This window comes from Achroia grisella, unplaced genomic scaffold (genome assembly GCF_030625045.1).
Source record: "Achroia grisella isolate CSIRO2021 unplaced genomic scaffold, CSIRO_AGI_Agris_v1 utg777, whole genome shotgun sequence".
Taxonomy (NCBI): Eukaryota; Metazoa; Arthropoda; class Insecta; order Lepidoptera; family Pyralidae; genus Achroia; species Achroia grisella.
Genome location: NW_026713017.1, coordinates 774,045 through 794,180, shown reverse-complemented (window position 1 = coordinate 794,180; position 20,136 = coordinate 774,045). Strand labels below are relative to the sequence as shown.

The window sequence follows — 20,136 nt, the reverse complement described above, 5'->3', positions numbered from 1 at the left end:
GTAATCAAATTCAGACCGTTATTGAATCTACACCCATATTGCGACACGTGTTTCGCCCCTAAACGAGGCGTCATCAGTCGGCACTAGGTTTCCAAACTATATCCAAAGATCGTTTAGAGGCGAATGTCACTTGCTTCAGCCGCGAAGCGGTTGCTTCGAAAGTTTTGATTCGGTCTGAAAGGTGAAATGTGGTAGTGAATTTTAGTTCGGAGGCATGACACCTTCGTCTTCAGGAATTAGTATGATGACAATACCCCCGTTCGTGTATATAGGCGACGGTTGCCTCAGGTACATAATTACAATATATTTTGAAGTATATTGCCGTATCATATGCATTTATAATCATTGTATCTTACTGGTTTATTACTCAAACTTCTCAAAGATCTCATGATTTCTTATGTAGCGGTTATTCAAAGAGATTCAAAGACTTTATACTTATGATTAATTTTTCCGTAATAGAAACACACGAACACACGGATTGAAATATTATCGCGTAATGTAGGCATGGGAAATGTTATATTTCGGACGATAGATATTACCTCTGTCTACCCCATATGGTATTGACAATAGTAAGGATATATTTACTAAACAATTCAGCATGTAGTTAATAAAATATTCTACGCTCAATCAATAGAGAATACAAAGAGAACGAGAACTAGTTAAATTAGAAGCAGTAAAGTCCATCGTATAATGAGCTAAGTGCCTTAATTACGATAGACGCCGGATAATGGTGTCGTAATTTACAGTGAGGCAAACCGTGCAGCCTTTAGCCGTGGGGCCACGCCATCGATTACACATATTACATAGTAAATGGGAGTGTGTAAAAATGAAATTATGTTTGTTTAGTCCGCTAAGGTACAATGTCAGGGCCGCAAAGTACGCGCTAGCGGCGCAGTTGTCACTTTGTTCGGTGTTAGTATAATATATTTGACGGCCCCGGTGGTCTAGCGGGTTTGGTACACCGCCTTACTTCTGATGGTCACAGGTTCGTACACATTTGTATTCATGAGTATGATTGTTTGTATAGGTCTGGTTGTTTTCTATTTATATAATATGTATGTATTTACGGAAAAAAATATAACTATGTATTTGTTACTGCTAGTACCCATAACACAGGCTTTAGCTTAACTTAGGTCAAGTGGGTGCTGTGTGAATTATCCCGAGATTATTATTACTAATATTACATATACATTTTATATCACATTTTAATTTACATCTAATGAACTGAATTCTTTTTTAGCCAGCTTGTATTAATGATTTTGTCGAGGCACCTCGATTTACTTCTTTGAAATGTTTATTTGTTTTATTGTTGATTATAGATAAGTATAAATATATAAGATAAGAATACACAGTTTTTACAGAGATAATTAACAAATAAATGTTAGTAGAAAACAATACGACCCACTTAATGGAAACTTGGATTCATTGTCAATGTCTCTGGTGATCCTTTAAATATTTTCTATAATTTATGTAAAAATGAATCATGTTGTATTATAATATTTAATTTCATATTTGTGTCTCATATATTTATGATGGCGTGTTAACCTTATATTATAGCCCTAGTATTCCTCTAAACTATTCAACGGTTACTTACTCATTAAAATAGTTTCATTTTATGTAATATATAATATTATTAGGCTGTTATTACACTATTAAAAATTACATATCTATATCAACTACTAAACTAGTGACGCAATTCAATACATTATAATAATGATTCTTGTAATAAATATGTTACTACTACAAGGATAATAAATATATTATTGTAATTATATTCTTGTATGTTTTGAAATAGCACACTCTGAGATGACTTTTTATTTTTGCAATGTATATGTTTGTTACTCGATTACATATAATCTTTTATATATGATGGTATAATAATACCCTTATTCCAAAAATATATGTGTTGGTTTTATATCTACTGATTCCACGCAAGGGTTGAGGATTACCCTACATCGGAGTAAACATTTCTGCCACATTTCTAATATTTATTACCTACGAAAATAACGACATATACATTTTTCAAATAGATGGATCAGCATTGGTCTATTGTTATGTAATAGAAATGACAAAGTCGACGATCCATCTGATAGAAAACATCTGCCGTCGTATATAAACGTGCACTGACTCATCATCATTACGTCGAAATTCTGAGGATTAGGATCTAATATTCAGTATATTGAAATTCATTGCAATATCATAATTTGCTATGCCAGTTCCTCCGCGGGAGAAATCGCCTATGTCTAGATAGAAGTATGTCATGGAGATAGCTTATTATAGTGGGTATTGTATAAATAATTGTATTACAATACTATACTGATTTAAAACTGGCTCTATATAGAAAATTTTGGATAGCCCTATCTATCTAAACACGCACATATCATCTCTGCTATTATAGAATATCCACGGACCGTAATCAAGCGTTCTCCAGTAATAGATACCCCCGCCTCCTTTGCTCCCTCCCTAATATACAATAATAGTGAAACACAATCAAATTATGAGGTCGTAGTTAGTATTATGTGCGAATACGGATATTTTACACGACTCGTGTAGTATTCATCCTTGACATTCGTTTTCATGTTCCACGCTCTCTCAGTCGTCATTAACGTACGTAATGATCACTGCGTAGCGAATATCGTTTTATTATTGACGACCTCCTTGGTTTATTGGCAGATTTGTATTTGATTCTCGATTTACCTAATTGAGGAAACAAAATGCAGAATTTGATCGAATCTGGCTTCGTCACGGTTATACTTAGGTCTGAACATTTAAAATCACAAGATTTTATAAAAGCATATTCTATATAGTAGATGGTATATATATCTATTTTAAATTCCCATTCTACAATGACTGAAACACTTAATTTCCTCTTGAATTGATTAAATATACCTCAGCTGTAGACATCGAGTTACTCGGTTTAATTAAGCTTTCTCTGTAATTATTTCTCTTAGTTGACCGCTAGACATACTGAAATAATGGCACCCCGAGCCAGTATCCAGACTCGAAGTAAATATTTTACCTTTCTTGTACAAATGTTTGCTTAGCGTAAACGCGACGAAGACTCGGCTTGTACCAAATGGTTTAAGGCATTTAGCTTCAGCGATTTCGTATTTATCTCACAGTATCTTATGTTATGTACCCATTGACGTCCTACTGTATAGGACTGATATCCCTCATAAGGGTAACCGCGTTGGGCAGGCGGTTTGGTGTACGGTTTTATATTGAAGTTTTGTTCTGATAGAAGGGTAATATTTGTATTCTGTGATACTTCCACGTAGGAGATATCAATAAATTATGGACCAATTGGACATTTATCAAAAAATACCTGTTAACATGGTGTCGGTATACTGAAAACTATGTCTACTGTTGCGTTCAACATTAGGATATCGCATACAGCAGCACATTTTAAACATTCTACCGCTGTAGGCCAGCGATGAGGCATAGCACCCATGGGAGACTCTGAGAATTGATTCCGACCGTGGAAAAATGAATAACAAGGAAAATATAAGTGCCATATATCCTCGACTAGCAGTCGTGCGACCATAAAGTAGCGCGCCAGCCGGCCCACGGTGTCGCCTCGTGTATACAATTTATTGCCTTTTGACACAAGCTGCGTGTTAAACGCTAGTTTTGCTACCATCAACATAAAGCGCCTGGGAGTCTACTACAAAATGACAAATTGGAAGTTTCGGGCGAACGTTTTCTACTTCGAACTTGGTACAATGGTACAGACTTTTGAAAGATCGAACGATTTCTATTTCAAACTTAATTTAAAGCTGAGGTATTAATCGGTTCGACCAAACTATATTTTTACCAGCATCGTTATCATGGTCATTATTTTTACCAACGTCATCTTCATCATTCTCACTGCTGTCCAATTCGGAATATAGGCTACTCTCATTATACGCCACTAAGCGATGCTCCAAGACCTAAGTTTTCGGCTTATTATCTATTATTACTACCTATATCCACCTAGATATAGCACGTTTTGTACCACCAACCAACGATATAAATATAGTATGTGTTTGCTGATGTATTGTTTAATGTATCACAACTGTCCTCAACTCCGAAACAATGTCAATTGAACTTTCAAACGGAGGTAGAAAGTTCAGATGTTTCTTACCTAATTTTGTTCCTACGGAGTAATCGGTTTGATTGAATCAATATTGAGTGCATGGATTATTTAAGTTTAATAAAGAAATGTGATTTGCAGGAGCGTATTGCATATTGATAGCATTGGATTTGTATTTTCAGTGTCAGAAAGCAAGACAAGGTCTTCTCATTTGTGAAGGTTTAAAGTCCAAATTTCACATAATACCAAGTAACACCACATTGCTAATATTAGTAAACATTGTTGATAGTTATATAACAATATTTTTTAAGTTTTCGTTCACGATGATAACTTCTTAGTATAGACTAATGTGAAAGTTAAAGATATCTATTACAAAATTAACCATGAAAGTCTAAATGAGCGAAAATTTCGAATAACATTAACAAAAAAAAATATAGTCAAATGTTTGTTTGTCCTCTTACATTTCGAGGCTTCAATAAATAAAATAACACCAAAAGACGCTTGAGTAGTTTGCGAGTGATTTATTATCTCATTGAGTAGAATTGGGAGTCATGATTTGTGGTTTGTTTGATGTCAGCTTACAGATCCAAGTTATTAGTTAAACACGTGTAAGTGGAATGACAAACAAGCTAACGACTCACCTGGTAGAAATGATAACTGCCGCCCATATACATTAACAAGACAACGAACATCACGTGGTCAAGTGTGAGGATCGTGGTGCTGCTAATGCTTTGCCATTCCTAAGGACTAAATTAGTAATACTTCTATATTCTGTAATTTCACTTCTATATCAACACTTAAACCGAAACATAGTTCATAAAACAAGTCTGGCTGGCTGTAGATATGACTGAAACAGAAGTATGCAAAGTTTTTACGAAGCTCTAGCTATTTACTGTAATAAATTATATAAATAAATTAACTACATTGCATGTCAGTTTTAGACCCTAAATTAGGCACTACAGCGCCTAATTGGCTACTAAATTTCGATGCGGAGTTCCTTGACAAAATTAATGCCGAAACAAAATAACAGCGTTAAAAATAAAATATTATTTATTAGTGCAGGTGAGAGGTTGATATCAACAGCTTCTGTCTAAAGTAAAATTAATATTGATATGATTACATAGTTTTCACCTAATTTATAATATTGCCGTTCACGGTTTCTTATTCATATCTCACTCTATCAATTTCAACCTGTATATTCGTATTAACATTAATGTAACGTTTGTAATTGTACAATATTTTTTGAAAAATAGGTTTACAGAAGAATAGTTTAACAATTCCGGAGATTATCCTCCACATACACACAAACTCAGAAAATTTTGCGCTCTAGAATATTAGTGTAGTAGCTGGCTAGGCCCGGCAAAGATATTCAGAGTTTCGTTGTAGTTTTTTATAGAAATATACATGTATTTCTTCCCAAATAGAGAATTAAATTATTTCGTAAACAAACTCAAGGTTGGACAATGTTTGGTAACGTCATCAAAACGAATTTAATCCCCATTAATAAAGACTCGTGCACTCATATTATTATATTGTGTTTGCCATCTGTTTATGCAGTATACCGTCTGCATACAAAGTCGTGACCGCTCGCTGGCGCGCTGCAAATTAGAAAAGTTATATAACTTGCTCCTAAACTGGGTATATTCTATGCATCACGCTTCGAAAATTTTGTTTTTGCAACGTTAGCGTTTTATCGCTTTAATGCGCTTAATACTATTGTGTAGAATACAATTGCATTGTCAAACCGCAAATTATGTAATTGAAAAAGAGACTGTTCTATATTATGATTGCTTTATGACCTACTGCTTGCCAACATTGACTTAAGATGGACCTTTACGCACATAACCGATTTTTATGATTGTATCTTAGGGTTGTTGGGGGTCGACAAGGGTGCTAATTATACTCCTGATGTTTCACGCGTCCATGTGCTGCAACTGCTGTAACTGTTTACCATTAGATGGTCTCAGAAGGCAAACAGTTTCAGTATCCTATCGAACCGTATGGTTGATTGGTACCAGTGTGATATAAAAAGGAAATGTTGGTCCCTTTCTTAATTGGTAAAAAAAAAACAATTTGTTCTCGTAAAATTTAATTATTTTTTGATATCAACCCTTGACATGTTTTATCCAACTGTAGTTCAGTAATAATTGGTTAACACTGGTTTTTGATTATTTATTTTGTTGTATTTAAGAACACGAATATTATATAAATGTGTGATACTTAATATATAATTCGTCGTCGAGACTCTACAATGTTTGATCCTGTGATTTATATATAACCCTCACAAATGCTGGCAAATGCACATAAGTACCGGGGCTATAAAATTAACTCTCAAACATTTACAACGCTCGCTGCGAATTAAACGCGTGTTATGACGGCCCGTCACATGTGTAGGTGAGCAAATCTTATTAACTTCCTTATGTCGAGGGAAGGAAAAGCCTCGAGACATCTCGTGGATCACATTGACCCGTTTCGACGGCGATGTGGCGGCGCGGTGGCGAGGCCTCGTCGAACAAAGGCAATCCGTGCTAGGGATGCCGACTGTACGAGGATCGTCGTACAAATACGAGGCTTTCGTAACTTGGTACGTTATTGTCAACCTCATAGAAGTTTGTACTAGATTTTGATCTAAGAAAATTAATCCATATATGTATTGAGAACCAAGTCGATCTACTGAACGAGATTGATACCGTTTTTTCTGTCCTTCATACGAGGTTAAATGTTTTAAAGTGGCAACCCTGATCCGTGTCCGGCATATTGTGACGGGACATGAGCTTGTTATTACTAATCGACAATAGACCGATATCGAATTTGAATACTGCCCATAAGCGGTCATGGGTTATAGACAAAAATTGTAATTTTGAATTTTTCTTGTATCTTTGACGTCAGATCTTAATCAATTTCGAGGATTTTCTTTTGTATGCAAAATAGTTCGGATCTTATTGGTGGATAAATTTACTTATTGTTAGAGTACTACATCATTATACCTCCATGCAATATTACTTTTCTATTTAGTAGTCTATTTTATATTTATGCGTACAATTAGGGATCTATACGTCCCACGTTTTATTTATTTTTATCGAGTTCCCGATATTTCGGCAGTGTTTCAACTGCCATGATCACGGATAAACTGAAGAGCAGCGGGTAGATGGTAAATAAAATCTTTCATGTGATTTTTTCTAATTTTACGAATACTTATTACCGCGTCAAATTTAAAACAGTATATTTTATATTTAGTGGTCTATTTTACTAACTTATATTGAAATAATTTACCCAACTGTAACAGTACTGAAACAATTATATTAAAATTAGTTCTAACTACAATTTACTTCATAGTAAACCCCAAATAATTGGGGAATTACCAAAGTAGTACAAGGTAACAAATGTTTTTCATAACTATGTCTTTCTCACTTTTTTATTAATTACGATAAAAAATTGTAGATATTGTTTAATACATATAATATTAAATGGATTTGTATCTAATATTTTACCGTTTAGTCTACTCTGCCGACCTCAAATAATAGGATAAAGGCAAGGCTATAATGATGATGATGCTGACTGATTACTACTTTACTGGTTAGAGAACAACGAGTGTCGTTTGCTTTCTATCATTACGCATTTATGTTCCATTACCTAAAAATGTCACCTTAAAAAACAGGTGCATATTTAGTACCTACACGTCAATTACAGTATGTATTGTTATTACTTATTACTAAATATCATATTAATAATACAATATGGACGTTGTTCGCCTGTCGACAAGGTCGCCAGGTAAAGCAACATCTCTCTAAAACCAGTACTTAGCATACAATTCCACAAACAATGGCCCCGCGGAATATTCTTGAGTATGTTCAACAAACAAAACGTATTTTACACGATTTATTCGCGTGCCTTCGTGAAATTATTACTTATTTGTACACGTGAATGTTGCGTTAGCGTATATAGTAGAAATTCATAATTGCAACTAAAATTGTAAGTAATGAAATTCTCACCCCAAAAATTGCATTGTTCATTTACTGTTACGAGTAAATAGCAACACAGTGCGTTCTCAAGATATGGCACGGATGATATTTAATATTTAGAATATTCATAATCTCTCTTTCTTACCCCCAACATCATTCGATTTTATCTTGAAGTATATTATATATATATGTTATACATGCACTGCGCACGGTGAACCTGTATCAGCGGTTAACAGTTGATATTTTAATAGTTAACAATACTAAAGCCGTAATGATTGAGATTTTTAGTTTTGTTTGAGTCAATGTAATAGTTAGTATTTATTTTTTTCTTCCAACTAATAAAAACATTAAATTCTTAAGGTAATTCTACAACAGTCTGGTTTTTTGTAATCACTATTCATACTGAAACTCATCTGATGACAAGTGGTACCCGTCTTTTTGTATCTTAACCACACCACAGATAAAATTATTTGTGACTTCCGTAGTAGATCATGCCTTGCTATTCCTAAAGGTTAAGGTATCATGCCTCTATACCCTCAAGAAGCCTTACTTGCCTTGCTCGGCGACAAAAATAAGCGAGACAGAAATATCGAAGCATATGACACAGTCTCCTCTGATTTGGTTCAGAAGGTTACAAACATCAGTATGATTATCATGACTGTTTTTTTTACACGATGATAAACGTATTATAATGTGTTTGCGGGCTCATAAAAACGATTCGTTTCGCATCAAGCACTCGGGTTCGGCTAATTAGCGAGCGTGTGTGCGCCTGCGCATGTGTCAACGTACGCAGGTGGTGTCATTGGCCAGTGGACGCTATTGTTCACCACACAGACCCACTGCACCACCACGCTCCGTACTACCGCCATTTGTGAATAGAATTTGATTTTCAGTTTAAAGAAAAAACCTTTTAATATTGTTCTGCTGAAATTGTAAATGTAATTTTTGATATGAACTTACTTAGAAGAGAAATGAAATGAAGTGGTATTTATTAGTTAGATGCTTAAACACAAGACACTTATAATTACAATAAACTTAATATCAATTAAACACACACTAAAAAAAAACCTAATAATTATAAAAAAAGGGTTAGATTTATACATGATAATACATTAGAGCAACGTCAAGTTTGAAGAAAAATGATTTCTTTGTCTATTCAATCGGGGAGAAGATATAAAAGCCTTTTAATATTGTTTTTCAGAAATTGTAAATATAAATGTTTGTTATAAACCTTATGATTAGATTCATATATGCTCTGTAATATATAATCAACTTCATGTATAAAGAACATAATGATTTCTTTGTCGACTCAATCGGGAAGAAGTATACCTATACTAATATTATAAAAAGATACAGTTTGCAAAGTTTGTAGGGGGTAGTCTCGGGGTCTTTTGTTGATCTGATTGTCAAAATTCTTTTAGTGTATCGAGGAATATTTTAAGCAATATAACATTACGGTACGACCTATAGGAGTTGCAAAGAAAAATCTTGGAAAATGTGACCCAGACGAAGTTTCAGCTAGTATATTGTAAATTTCCTCTACACTGTCCTGTGTTTCAAACACACAATTAAAATTTGCAATAAACATTATACTGTAAGGTTTTTTTAGAATTAAATAATTGGTCTATTGGAGATCGATTTTACAGTGCATTCCATAAAAATGAAAACGACATTGGAGCAATACGGAAGCTCCTTAATCGTTTACGAAAAGAATGACCATAATCCGTTCAAACCAAAATCAGTTTCACGAATTTATCGCGTAACATCCTCGTACAAAAATACTGCCATTGTATTGATAACCTTATCTATTTGTCAATCGGTTGAAATTTAGACGGTTGTATATGTCCGTATAGACAATGCGTATGAATATATGTATATTGTGCATAATGAACTGCAGTTACTCGAAAAACGATATTAGAAATCGACTTTAAGTTAAAACAATAAAGTATATTTCTCCAAAAAGTTTTTATTGAGTTAACACAGACTATTATATTGTGTATGTGTGTATGAGTGTACGTCAGTCGTATCCTTAGTCTGTCATTACAAATGAATTAACCAACATAATATATGAACAGACGTTAAATGGTGTCATTATAGAAGGCTCGCAAATCGTAATTGTGATGAATAATGTTAGCGAAACAAGTACGTTTTTTATATACATTAATCCTATATAGTGTTATAAATCGAAATGTGAGTTTGTTTGTATTGTTAAGTGTCCGCAGTATAATATATATGCGGGCAATTTATAACCTATATGTCAGTCTGAGCTATATTACTGTAAAATTTCATTAAAATCCGTTCAGTAGCTTTTGCTTGAAAGAGTAATCAACATCCATTCATCCATCTATCCATCCATACTCACAAACTTTGGCGTTTATAATATTAGTAAGATGTGCATAGACTGAATATTTTAGAGAAGAATATACTATTTGAACATTTTGGAGAAGAATACAGTATTTTTATCTCAATCAATAATGAAGGTAGGCTGTACAAACTCGTCGGTATACTTCGGAAATTTCCGTAGGAAATGGAAATTATTATTTCACCGCGAGCATACCCATGGTAAACAACTAGTCAAGGCATATAATACTGGCTTACATATTTATTTAAGCAATATATATACAGTATAATTTAAAATTCTCTATTTTTGCTGTAACGTTATTATGAAGGTTATATTATAATATTATATATGCGCGTATGAAAAAAATAATACATCTGTTGTGGAATATTGGAGAACAATGCGGACTACCAAGAGACAGTTCACGTTTATGTATCTCCTTGTAACGCTATCTAGTGGTAAGAATTGCACCTACGAAGTGCTATACAAAATGATGATAAATCATTTTTTTCTGTTGCAAAAAAATGTATATCAAACCAAAATATAGACAAAACGGACAACTGCTCGTCGTCCGGGTTCTCTTTGGTGTAATAATGAGAATCCGTTTACTTGTAATAGTAATGAAATAAAACGGCAGTGTAACAGTTAAAACAACGTAAGAAACTTAATAACGGAAGGTTAATTTATTTGCTATTATTTTTTTTTATTTTTAATTAATGATATTTTTATGTACGGATATTTTGCACTCAAGTTTTCACTTTTCCTTACCATTTCTCAAATGTTATCTTTCATAGAATCATAGAAAATGTCTTAACAATTACAAAGAAAAATAGTTTATACAAAATCACACTTAACGTATAAAGTTTAAGGACGATTTTCTCACGACTATTTCTCTCTACTTACGGCAGATATACATACATTTCGCGGCAGTAGGTACTTACAAACAACAAAAATCAAATGTGTGCGGTTGTTTTGAAGTGCTTATGTATTCGAATTCTTTATAATACTAGCGATTCGACCTGGCCTTACATGGAAGCATTATAAATCATTGAATTTCTTCGCTTTTCTGTACCAATAATATTCGTGTATTGTACATGTAAATCTTCCTCTTGAATGACTATCTATTGCCGAAAATGCAATAAAATCCGTTGCGTAATTTGGAAGTGAGTATAGATCTAAGCGTACAGACAGCGGCGACGACTGTTTTGTACTATGTAAAGATAAAACTACTTATTTTTTTTATATATTTATGTACACTTTATTTTATTTATCTTAATATTACTTAACAGTTTTTTTCAGTGGATTGTTAAAATTCTAAGTGTTAGTAATGTGTACTATTTTTTTTCTTTTAATGTATAATTGTAATGAAAATAGTGTTGACATTGACAAGATCAACGGCCGGCCGCCACGTGAGTGTGTACAGCTTGTCGATACTCTCGTATCAACATTGATATTCGGCACTCCCTTATCGCCTTATCGACTGTTATCACTGGCGTCACAGGTCAAAAACCGCGCGTAACCTTCGAATAGAGGCCGGACTTCCTGCGGCTATTATATGGGTCACATGTTCATACTGTGCGATGGCGAAGTAAGAATGCTGTGTGTTGTTCTTTTTCGTCACCAGGATCGCGACGTCCTGGTGATTACAGTAGGTCGAGGAGAGTGGATTTTTTTTAATGTTCTTATACACATATAGAAAGTTATTAGCTTAGTACAGTAATTGTAGTTTGATTGCAAACTCTACTTTTAACATAAATATTTCATTATTATCAATTCGAAAGTAAGTTTGTCTAACTATATGTTTGTTTGTTACGGTTTTACGCCTATACTTCGCAGCGGATATTATTTGTCTTTGTACGCAATATTAATTTGATATATATAACAACTGCGACAGGTCCCGGCTTCGCACGGATACATTACAAATCTTTGAATTATCTGCTTGTCCTATACGCAATAAATACATATAAACCTTCCACTTGAATTTCTATCTATTTCTAAAAACTACATTAAAATTCGTTGTGTAATTTCAAAGATATAAGTGAACAGACAACTTTTTATAAAGATAACTTTATTATTGTTAAACTCCATAAAGTTATTATTAGACGGACATGACATCTTAGTCCTGTGGAATGGCAACGCATGCGTGTTATCACGGGTGTCACATGATAACGTGATATCCGTTCGTATATATAGACGACGGTTACTGCTTTCCATCAGGTGCGCCTTAAGCTTATCTGCCATTTCAATTACATAATAAAAAAGAAGGTAGGGAGACATGTGAAGAAGATGATACAAACATGATTCTTTGTATAGAAATAGATACACGTGTTAATTTGCTCCAACACGTGTCGAGGATAACTAATTTCCCAGGTGTCACAGTTAAATTGTATTGTCATAACGTTTGTGTTGGTATTGACAACTTTATTGCATTCATATTAAGAAGCAATTAGGAGTAACTGATTGAATAGAGCGTTATCCAACGTCATAGAGTAGTAGAACTTTCAATTATATATATATATTGAATGGCGGTGAATAACTTAAATGAATTTATTTACAACTTGGAAGCAGGATGGGACCCTTCATTCAGGTTTGATGCGACTGACATCGTGAAATTCAGGTGGTCGGTTCGATATCGCGTAAAATACAAACATTTGCATTCTGGATTTTGTGGCTGTCTTAGTTACCCATAGTACAAGTTCTTAGTTTCTCTATTCTCTTTCTGCATAGTTTGAGATGGAATGATGATGCTGTAAGGTGCCCATCCCTATTTATTATTAGTGTCTTTGCTTTGCTAGATTGGAACTTAGGACCTTTGGGTTCAAGTCGGGACAGCAATCCACTAAGCCACTACGACATATATACCGTCATACAATAAATGTTAGACGCAAAACCATAGTGGAGAATAAATCAATCGCGCGCCGGTTTTCGTTTCTGACAGATTATCGAGAGGTTTTCATTAAACCAATTTTCAGTTTCATCCAATACGATCGGTTTGCATTGGAAACACGTTAAAAAGCTTTTTAGAATGGCTGTAGGCAATGACGCTTTCACGAGAAATGCCATTCGGTTACGTTTTATGGAACTCGACAATTTTTTAACTAATTTTTGAGCAACTCTTTAATTCAGTAACAAAGTTGACAAATTCTACTATATAATATAATTGTTACCAATATTATAAATGCGACTAAACGGCTAAACGGACGTTTTTTTTTATGTCTGAAAATGGAGTGGTGCACCCGACTGTGCTGTCAGTTTACACTGGCGGGGCACTGGGCAAAAATTATATGATGAGCATGAGGTCCAGTTAGTTAACCCATCATGACTAATTCGCCAGGAATTTCGTCAACCTGACTTGGTACTTTGCTAGCATTGGTGTAATTAGTCCATATTACTAACAATTCCCTTCCCTGTGAAACGGATGTTACTGGAATGTGAAGATGTATTTTATTAAGGAGATGTATGTACATATATACGATGACTGTTATCCGAATTCACGCGACGGTGCCGCGTGGTTATAAAGAAAATTGAACTTGTGTGCAATCCTTAGAGAGTTCTCTCCCCTACGATTGATCCCCTATAATATTATAATGGGCATCGACTCGATTGAAATAGTCAGACAGGACTTGGCCTTCAGTCGCTTTCGTCCCTATATGATACGGCTCTAAAGGCCAGTTGCAGCCATCAACATGAGAATAGTTCGAAAAAAATAGTCTATATTACATAACTTTATCCTTTATCAATGTCCCGCGTGTGTATAGTGTTAACGCAGGCGAGTGTATAATTCTATATTCTTCAGTTTAAAAAAACTGTGTAATATGTACCTAGGGATACTTACAGTTATAAGAACCTAATATTATTTTATAGTACTACATAATAGTATAAATATTATTATATCACATTTTATGCTTTGATTTTTTATGATTATTTTTACACCGCCAACAATTATTCTCAGCACTAGCTATGGTTGACTGGTAGAAAATACCGCATGGTTTTAAATCCGCCAAATGTACTGTTACTTTTTGTACTGTGTGTGTTAAAGTTATATATATAAATATAAGTTTCATTTCTATTGCTGGATGTGCTGAACTCTAAAAAGCTCTATTATCTTTCCAATCCACAGTATATGTACGTGATAGGATTATGTCAGAAAATCATATTAGTGGTTGCAACAAGGAGCTGCGTAATAGACGCGTCAAATTGACCAATCACACGCTTCCTCTCACGAAATGAGTTTGCATGTACGTACGTGAGTATTAGTAATTGAAAGAATCTCGGTACTAATCTAATGTGGATAATGGTTTTTCTATGACTGCTTACGTGAGAAGGTAGCGTGAGATCGCGCGATTATGTTGCTGTTGTCTCCTTTAAAACAGTTCTATAATATTAGCAATAGTATGGGGTATAATTTTTTAATGTTCATCTAAAAAATATTCATCGATCTCAAAAACTTTTGTAAATATGAGGGTCAGACAATCAAATTGAAGTTGTATTGCCTTTTACTTCATTTGTGGTGCCAAGTAATTATTTTTATAGGAACTATAAATAACTAGATCTATAAATACTAATCATCTTTCATAATATCAGAAATGCCACAATTTGTCTATGTGTACATTTAGAATGTTTGGTTCTTTATCATTACATTTTCCCGACTCAACGAATCAACAGTTGTTAATCAAATTTGACGTAAAGATATATTACAACACAAGAAATGACATAAGTTATCTAAAAAAAAAAAACAATAGCGTGGATGATAGCTAAGTTATTTATGAAACAAAAATTAGAATATCTCTACTTGCATGAAACATTGAAAATAAAACATGTAAGCAATATATCACTTGCGCGTGATACATGGCGAAGTAAATAATTTTCTGAAAGAAAAATGGCGTAGGTATCTATTTAAAGGGGACTATATGGATCAGCGCGCAATCTAGGCGTCGTAACTCGGACTCCTTTGTCCTGATCGCAATCTCCATAAACCAGCTAAACACCTAGCCGAGATTCCCCTCACGGGCCCTAGGGGGACCGGGTGGCGCCCCCTCCTAGTTGTACGGGAGTTAAAGTGCCTTATGATTTCGCTACTTCGCTCGCCCACTCCCCCGTCTCGGAGGTGAACCCGCACTTTTATTAATCCATAAAATTTCTACGCGCCCGCAGCGACGCTTATTCGCCAAATAATTGCTTATGTTTTGACTTTTGTGACCCGAATCTTATGTGTGGATATAAAAGTCGGTGTACAACTGTGCAATTAATTTATGACTGTCTTGATGAGTTTAAGAACGAACATGTATGTGCTTACAATACATATTTTTACTATTAGATAGTCTACAAATATTATAGGATTTTTTTTATGATTGTTTGTTTATGTTTGAACTCAAAATATGGCTGAATAAAAAAAATCCGTTTTCTTTTTTAATTAAATTGAAAAGGTAAAAAAAAAAAACACCTGATGATAAATGGTAACTGTCGCCTATATTCATGAACTGCAACACGGATATTCCATGAACATGTGATACTACACATGCCTTACCATTCTGGAGGACTAAAATGTCATGCCTCGTATCCTGTAATTACACTGCCTTATCTCGACCCTTCTACCGAATAACAGCTTACAAAGTACTTGGGAGAATAACCTACAAATTTATCACTGATGTCTACATTACTATGTAATTTCTATACCATATTCGTGGACAGCGCCGTAAGATTTTATTTCTATCTATCTACGAATATGATTTTCATTTAAAGACCGTAACATAAATAACATATGCATATATGTTGGATCTGATTTTTTTTAAATTACTTATGAGGATATTTTTTTTTTGTCAACAGGTTCGCGGCGCGAGAGCGAGTTCAAAAAGCCTGCGCATGCGCCGCAAAATGGTCGTATACACCATCGGCAGTTTTACAACAAGGTCTGATATTATAATAATATTACATTCATCATACATCATCTAATTATTCAACAATAATAAAATGTTAGGTAGTTTAATCTTAAAATTAAATATGCTAAATATAATAAAGATTTAAGTATTGTGCAGTTATTCAATGTATTGACGTATTATTTCTATTTATCTTTAAAACATACTCTGTGGTATAGTGGTATTGTACACCGTTTTACTTCCGATGTTAGCAGGTTCGATTCCTCGCAATAATACAAACATTCGTATTCATGAGTATGATTGTTTGTATTAGTCTGGGTGTTTTCTATGTATTTTATGTACGTATTTACAAAAAATGTATCTATGTATTTATATTAATTGTCTAGTATCCGTAATACAAGTTTGGCTTAGCTTGGGACTAGTTGGTGCCATGTGAATAGTCCTGACATATTATTCATGATTATCATCAGCCCACTGCAGTCCACTGTTGGGCATAGGCATCTGCTAAGGCACGCCATTGGGCAATTGTACTATGATTGTTATTTTTATTATAAATTTATTGAAAAATGATGTTAATAGTGTTCATAAATGAACGTTGTATTTGCTAAAGCGACGTGTTACCTATTTAATATCAGTTAGCAAAGTAAATGTATGTCGGTTTTATGCCCAACGGTCCATTCATGCAAGCAGGCGCTTGAAAAGTTAACAGAATTAAAATGCAAGTGAGCACGGCGGCTAATAAGTTTAATGTTAGTTTAAGTCGGTGTGACCACTGGCGGCCTCGTTCGTTTTTCTTGAAAACTTTATGAAATTAACATTTTCAATCGGTGAGTGTGCTTTATTAAGCGCTTTTTCAACATTTTTAGAAGTTTACCGGAACTGTTGGATGTTTTTCTTCGAATTTTCAATGTATAACGTCTTTATTGTTTTTTTTATTTTTGCACGCAATTTTTAATCACCCTGAAATGGTTTTCTTTAAAAACTTTATTTTTAGTTTCACATACATACATACATATGTAATTAAATTATAAAAGTTTACTAGAAATGAAAGGTAAGTACAAGAGCTAACTTATCTTTAACAAGCTTCTAGCAGTTTAGCACACCGCTTTCTTCCGATGGTCGCGAGTTCGATTCCTCGCACGGTGCAAACATTTATATCATGAGTATCAGTCTGGGTGTTCTATGTATATTATGTATGTATTTATAACAAATATATATATATCTAAGTCATTATATCAGTTGTCTAGTAGTACCCATAACACAAGCTCTGCTTACCGTGGGACTAGATGACGCTATGTTAATTGTCCAAGGTTATTTATTATTATATATTATTATTTCTTGTATGTATTTCTTGTGTTCTTAATTGTAACTAAGGAGTGATCCTTAGATTACTTGCTATTCATTCCATTTACCTAAAGGAAAGTGATACCCTACAGCCTATATTTTGGAGCCAGTACCAAGACCATCACAAAACTACTGTGGCGCCCGTTCCACCTCACATGCGTTGTCATTAATTAGAACTTAGTTATTTAACCTCCGTACTTTGCAATTTTTCTTTCATATCCTACCTTTTATACTGGAACACAGGTTACGAAGCAATCAATTTGAAGAGATTAATATAAACAATCACTTTTATATATATATTTTCGCACAAACGTACAAATATAATAGCAATACATCAAGAACAAAAACTGCTGTTTGTTTGCTACTAAAGCGCTTAAAACATACACAAAAAGAAAGAGAGACTCTAAATTCCACTATTTTTTTTTATACATCATTAACATAGATCAATATAGAACGCAAAGACTATACAAGTAGGTAAGTATAGCTTAATCTTAATAGGATAAACGCTAAGGTTTGTGAGTATGGATGATTTACTTACTTAGTTACTCTTTCACGCAAAAAGTACTGAACGGATATTGATGAAACTTTACAGTAACGTAGCTTATGCTTCGGAATAAGGTATGTTTTATATTGAAATTTATGTATTAAAATTTAACACAGGTGAAACCGCGGGCACAGTAATTAATATATTTAGAAAAATAAATCTTTTTCCCGCCTGGGTTCGACCTTGACACAGTTTCTAAGGTTTCCCAATATTCATTCTGTTATTTTACTACCTATTTCGTTTTACGTCTATTTCATGGTTCAACTTCTTTAACAGAGCGAGGCGACAGGATCATCTGGGACGACTGCGCATCGGCCGCCGCCTATCCGGATACCGAACGGTTTTCAAAATCAGGTATTTTTTATTTATGAGTATTTGAGAGACCAGCGACATATCTTTACACATACTACTGCTTGCAAGGAGTCCAGGAACATAGTGTTGCTTTTATTAAGAGTTGGCATTATTTGCATAAACTATTATAGTTTTCTTTTAAATATTGTTTTTTACTCATACGTAATCTCATAGGACGTACGAGTAGAGTATAATTTAGCATTCACAGCGTTTTAGATGTTTAGGTATAATTATCTCTCTACTCGAATGCTTCTTCTCTTTACGTCATACTTAAGAAATTTGGAAGAAGTCTGCTTTGGTGGCTACGAATGAATAATTTTGTTTACTTCAAGATTACCAGCTCTCTCACTTGATTCAGATGAAATATATGTATGAACATTGAACTTCAAAGTTTATGTGCGCCCACGTGCCGTAATATAATTTAGACCCGGCAGTGGGCGACGTTTGATTTTATTCATATTGTACAATATTACGTAGGCACCGTAGCACGTGACTACACTGAAACTGAAGTTCCACGTTCAAACATAATTAGTTTATTAAGTAGAGATGTTTAATTTATTTGTTCATTATTGTAATTTAAATAACTAACTGTTACCCGCCCCTTAATATGTGTTACTGGCAGCTTGTGTACCATTCTTTTTATAAACTTTATATTTTTATATCTATTTTTTATACGTCACTTTTGACTAATTCTATATTGTTTTGTTACTTCTCGCTGTGAGCCCTTTTGGGAATAATACACAAATTTACTAGTATTTGGTTTTTATTAAAATATTAGTTGTGTTCCCGCTCCAGTAACAATATGCTTTTTTGATATATCTATAAAATAACTTATACTAGTCTTCAAGATCTTATATCTTATCTTCATGTTGGATTTTATTAATACCCTTTTAACTGATTAGCCGTCAAAAGATATCGTACAGACAGATACACTTTTGCATAATATTTGTATATAGAATACTTGTTAACGATTTTCTTTTCTTAGATAAAAAAGGCAATGATCGAGTTAGTTATACAATCTATCTGAAAATAATTTTCATGAAGATCCGTTCAGTCGTTTCAGTCGAGAAAAGTTAACAAATAGACAGATAAACAGAATTTCAAATTTCTAACATTGGTATTGGTATAGATAAGGAATAAATAAATATATATACTTCTCTACTAGATACAGATAAACCAATTATGTTTGAACGTTGAACTTCAAAGTGTAAGTGCGCCCACGTACTACGGTGCCTACGTACCTACGTAACGCAATATAGTCCCGCCAGTGGGCGGCGTTTATGCCATTATGGATCTGTTGACTGTTCTCATCTGTTGAGGCAAGTTCCTAGTTTATTTAGGATATAATGATGATACATTGTGTAGGTGGAGTTTGTAATAGTATCTAAGTATACTCTATTCTTTTTTATTACTCTATAGTATATATAAATTATGTTTAAGGAATATATTCTCACTAATATTATAAACTTGTAAAGGTGAAAGTTTATATCAAATCAAATCAAAATATCTTTATTCATGTAGATCTATTATAGACTTAATCTACCGTCAGTTCGAAGTGCTTTTGAGTCAAGAAAACTGACAAGAAACTCAGCTCTTAATCTTTTCAAATGAGCTTGTTATGTTTACGAAAATACAGATTCATTTTTAAA

The 20,136-nt window shown here is 33.8% G+C and overlaps 1 protein-coding gene across 1 annotated transcript in view; it reads left to right on the top strand.

The window, feature by feature from the left end:
- Positions 1–20,136, top strand: part of LOC131850587 (AF4/FMR2 family member 3) — a 149,358-nt gene that overhangs the window by 63,188 nt on the left and 66,034 nt on the right. Inside the window, exons 4-5 of the mRNA XM_059200873.1 lie at positions 16,199–16,281; positions 18,413–18,490. Coding sequence (XP_059056856.1) covers positions 16,199–16,281; positions 18,413–18,490 — 161 coding nt within the window. The remainder of the gene's footprint in view (positions 1–16,198; positions 16,282–18,412; positions 18,491–20,136) is intronic.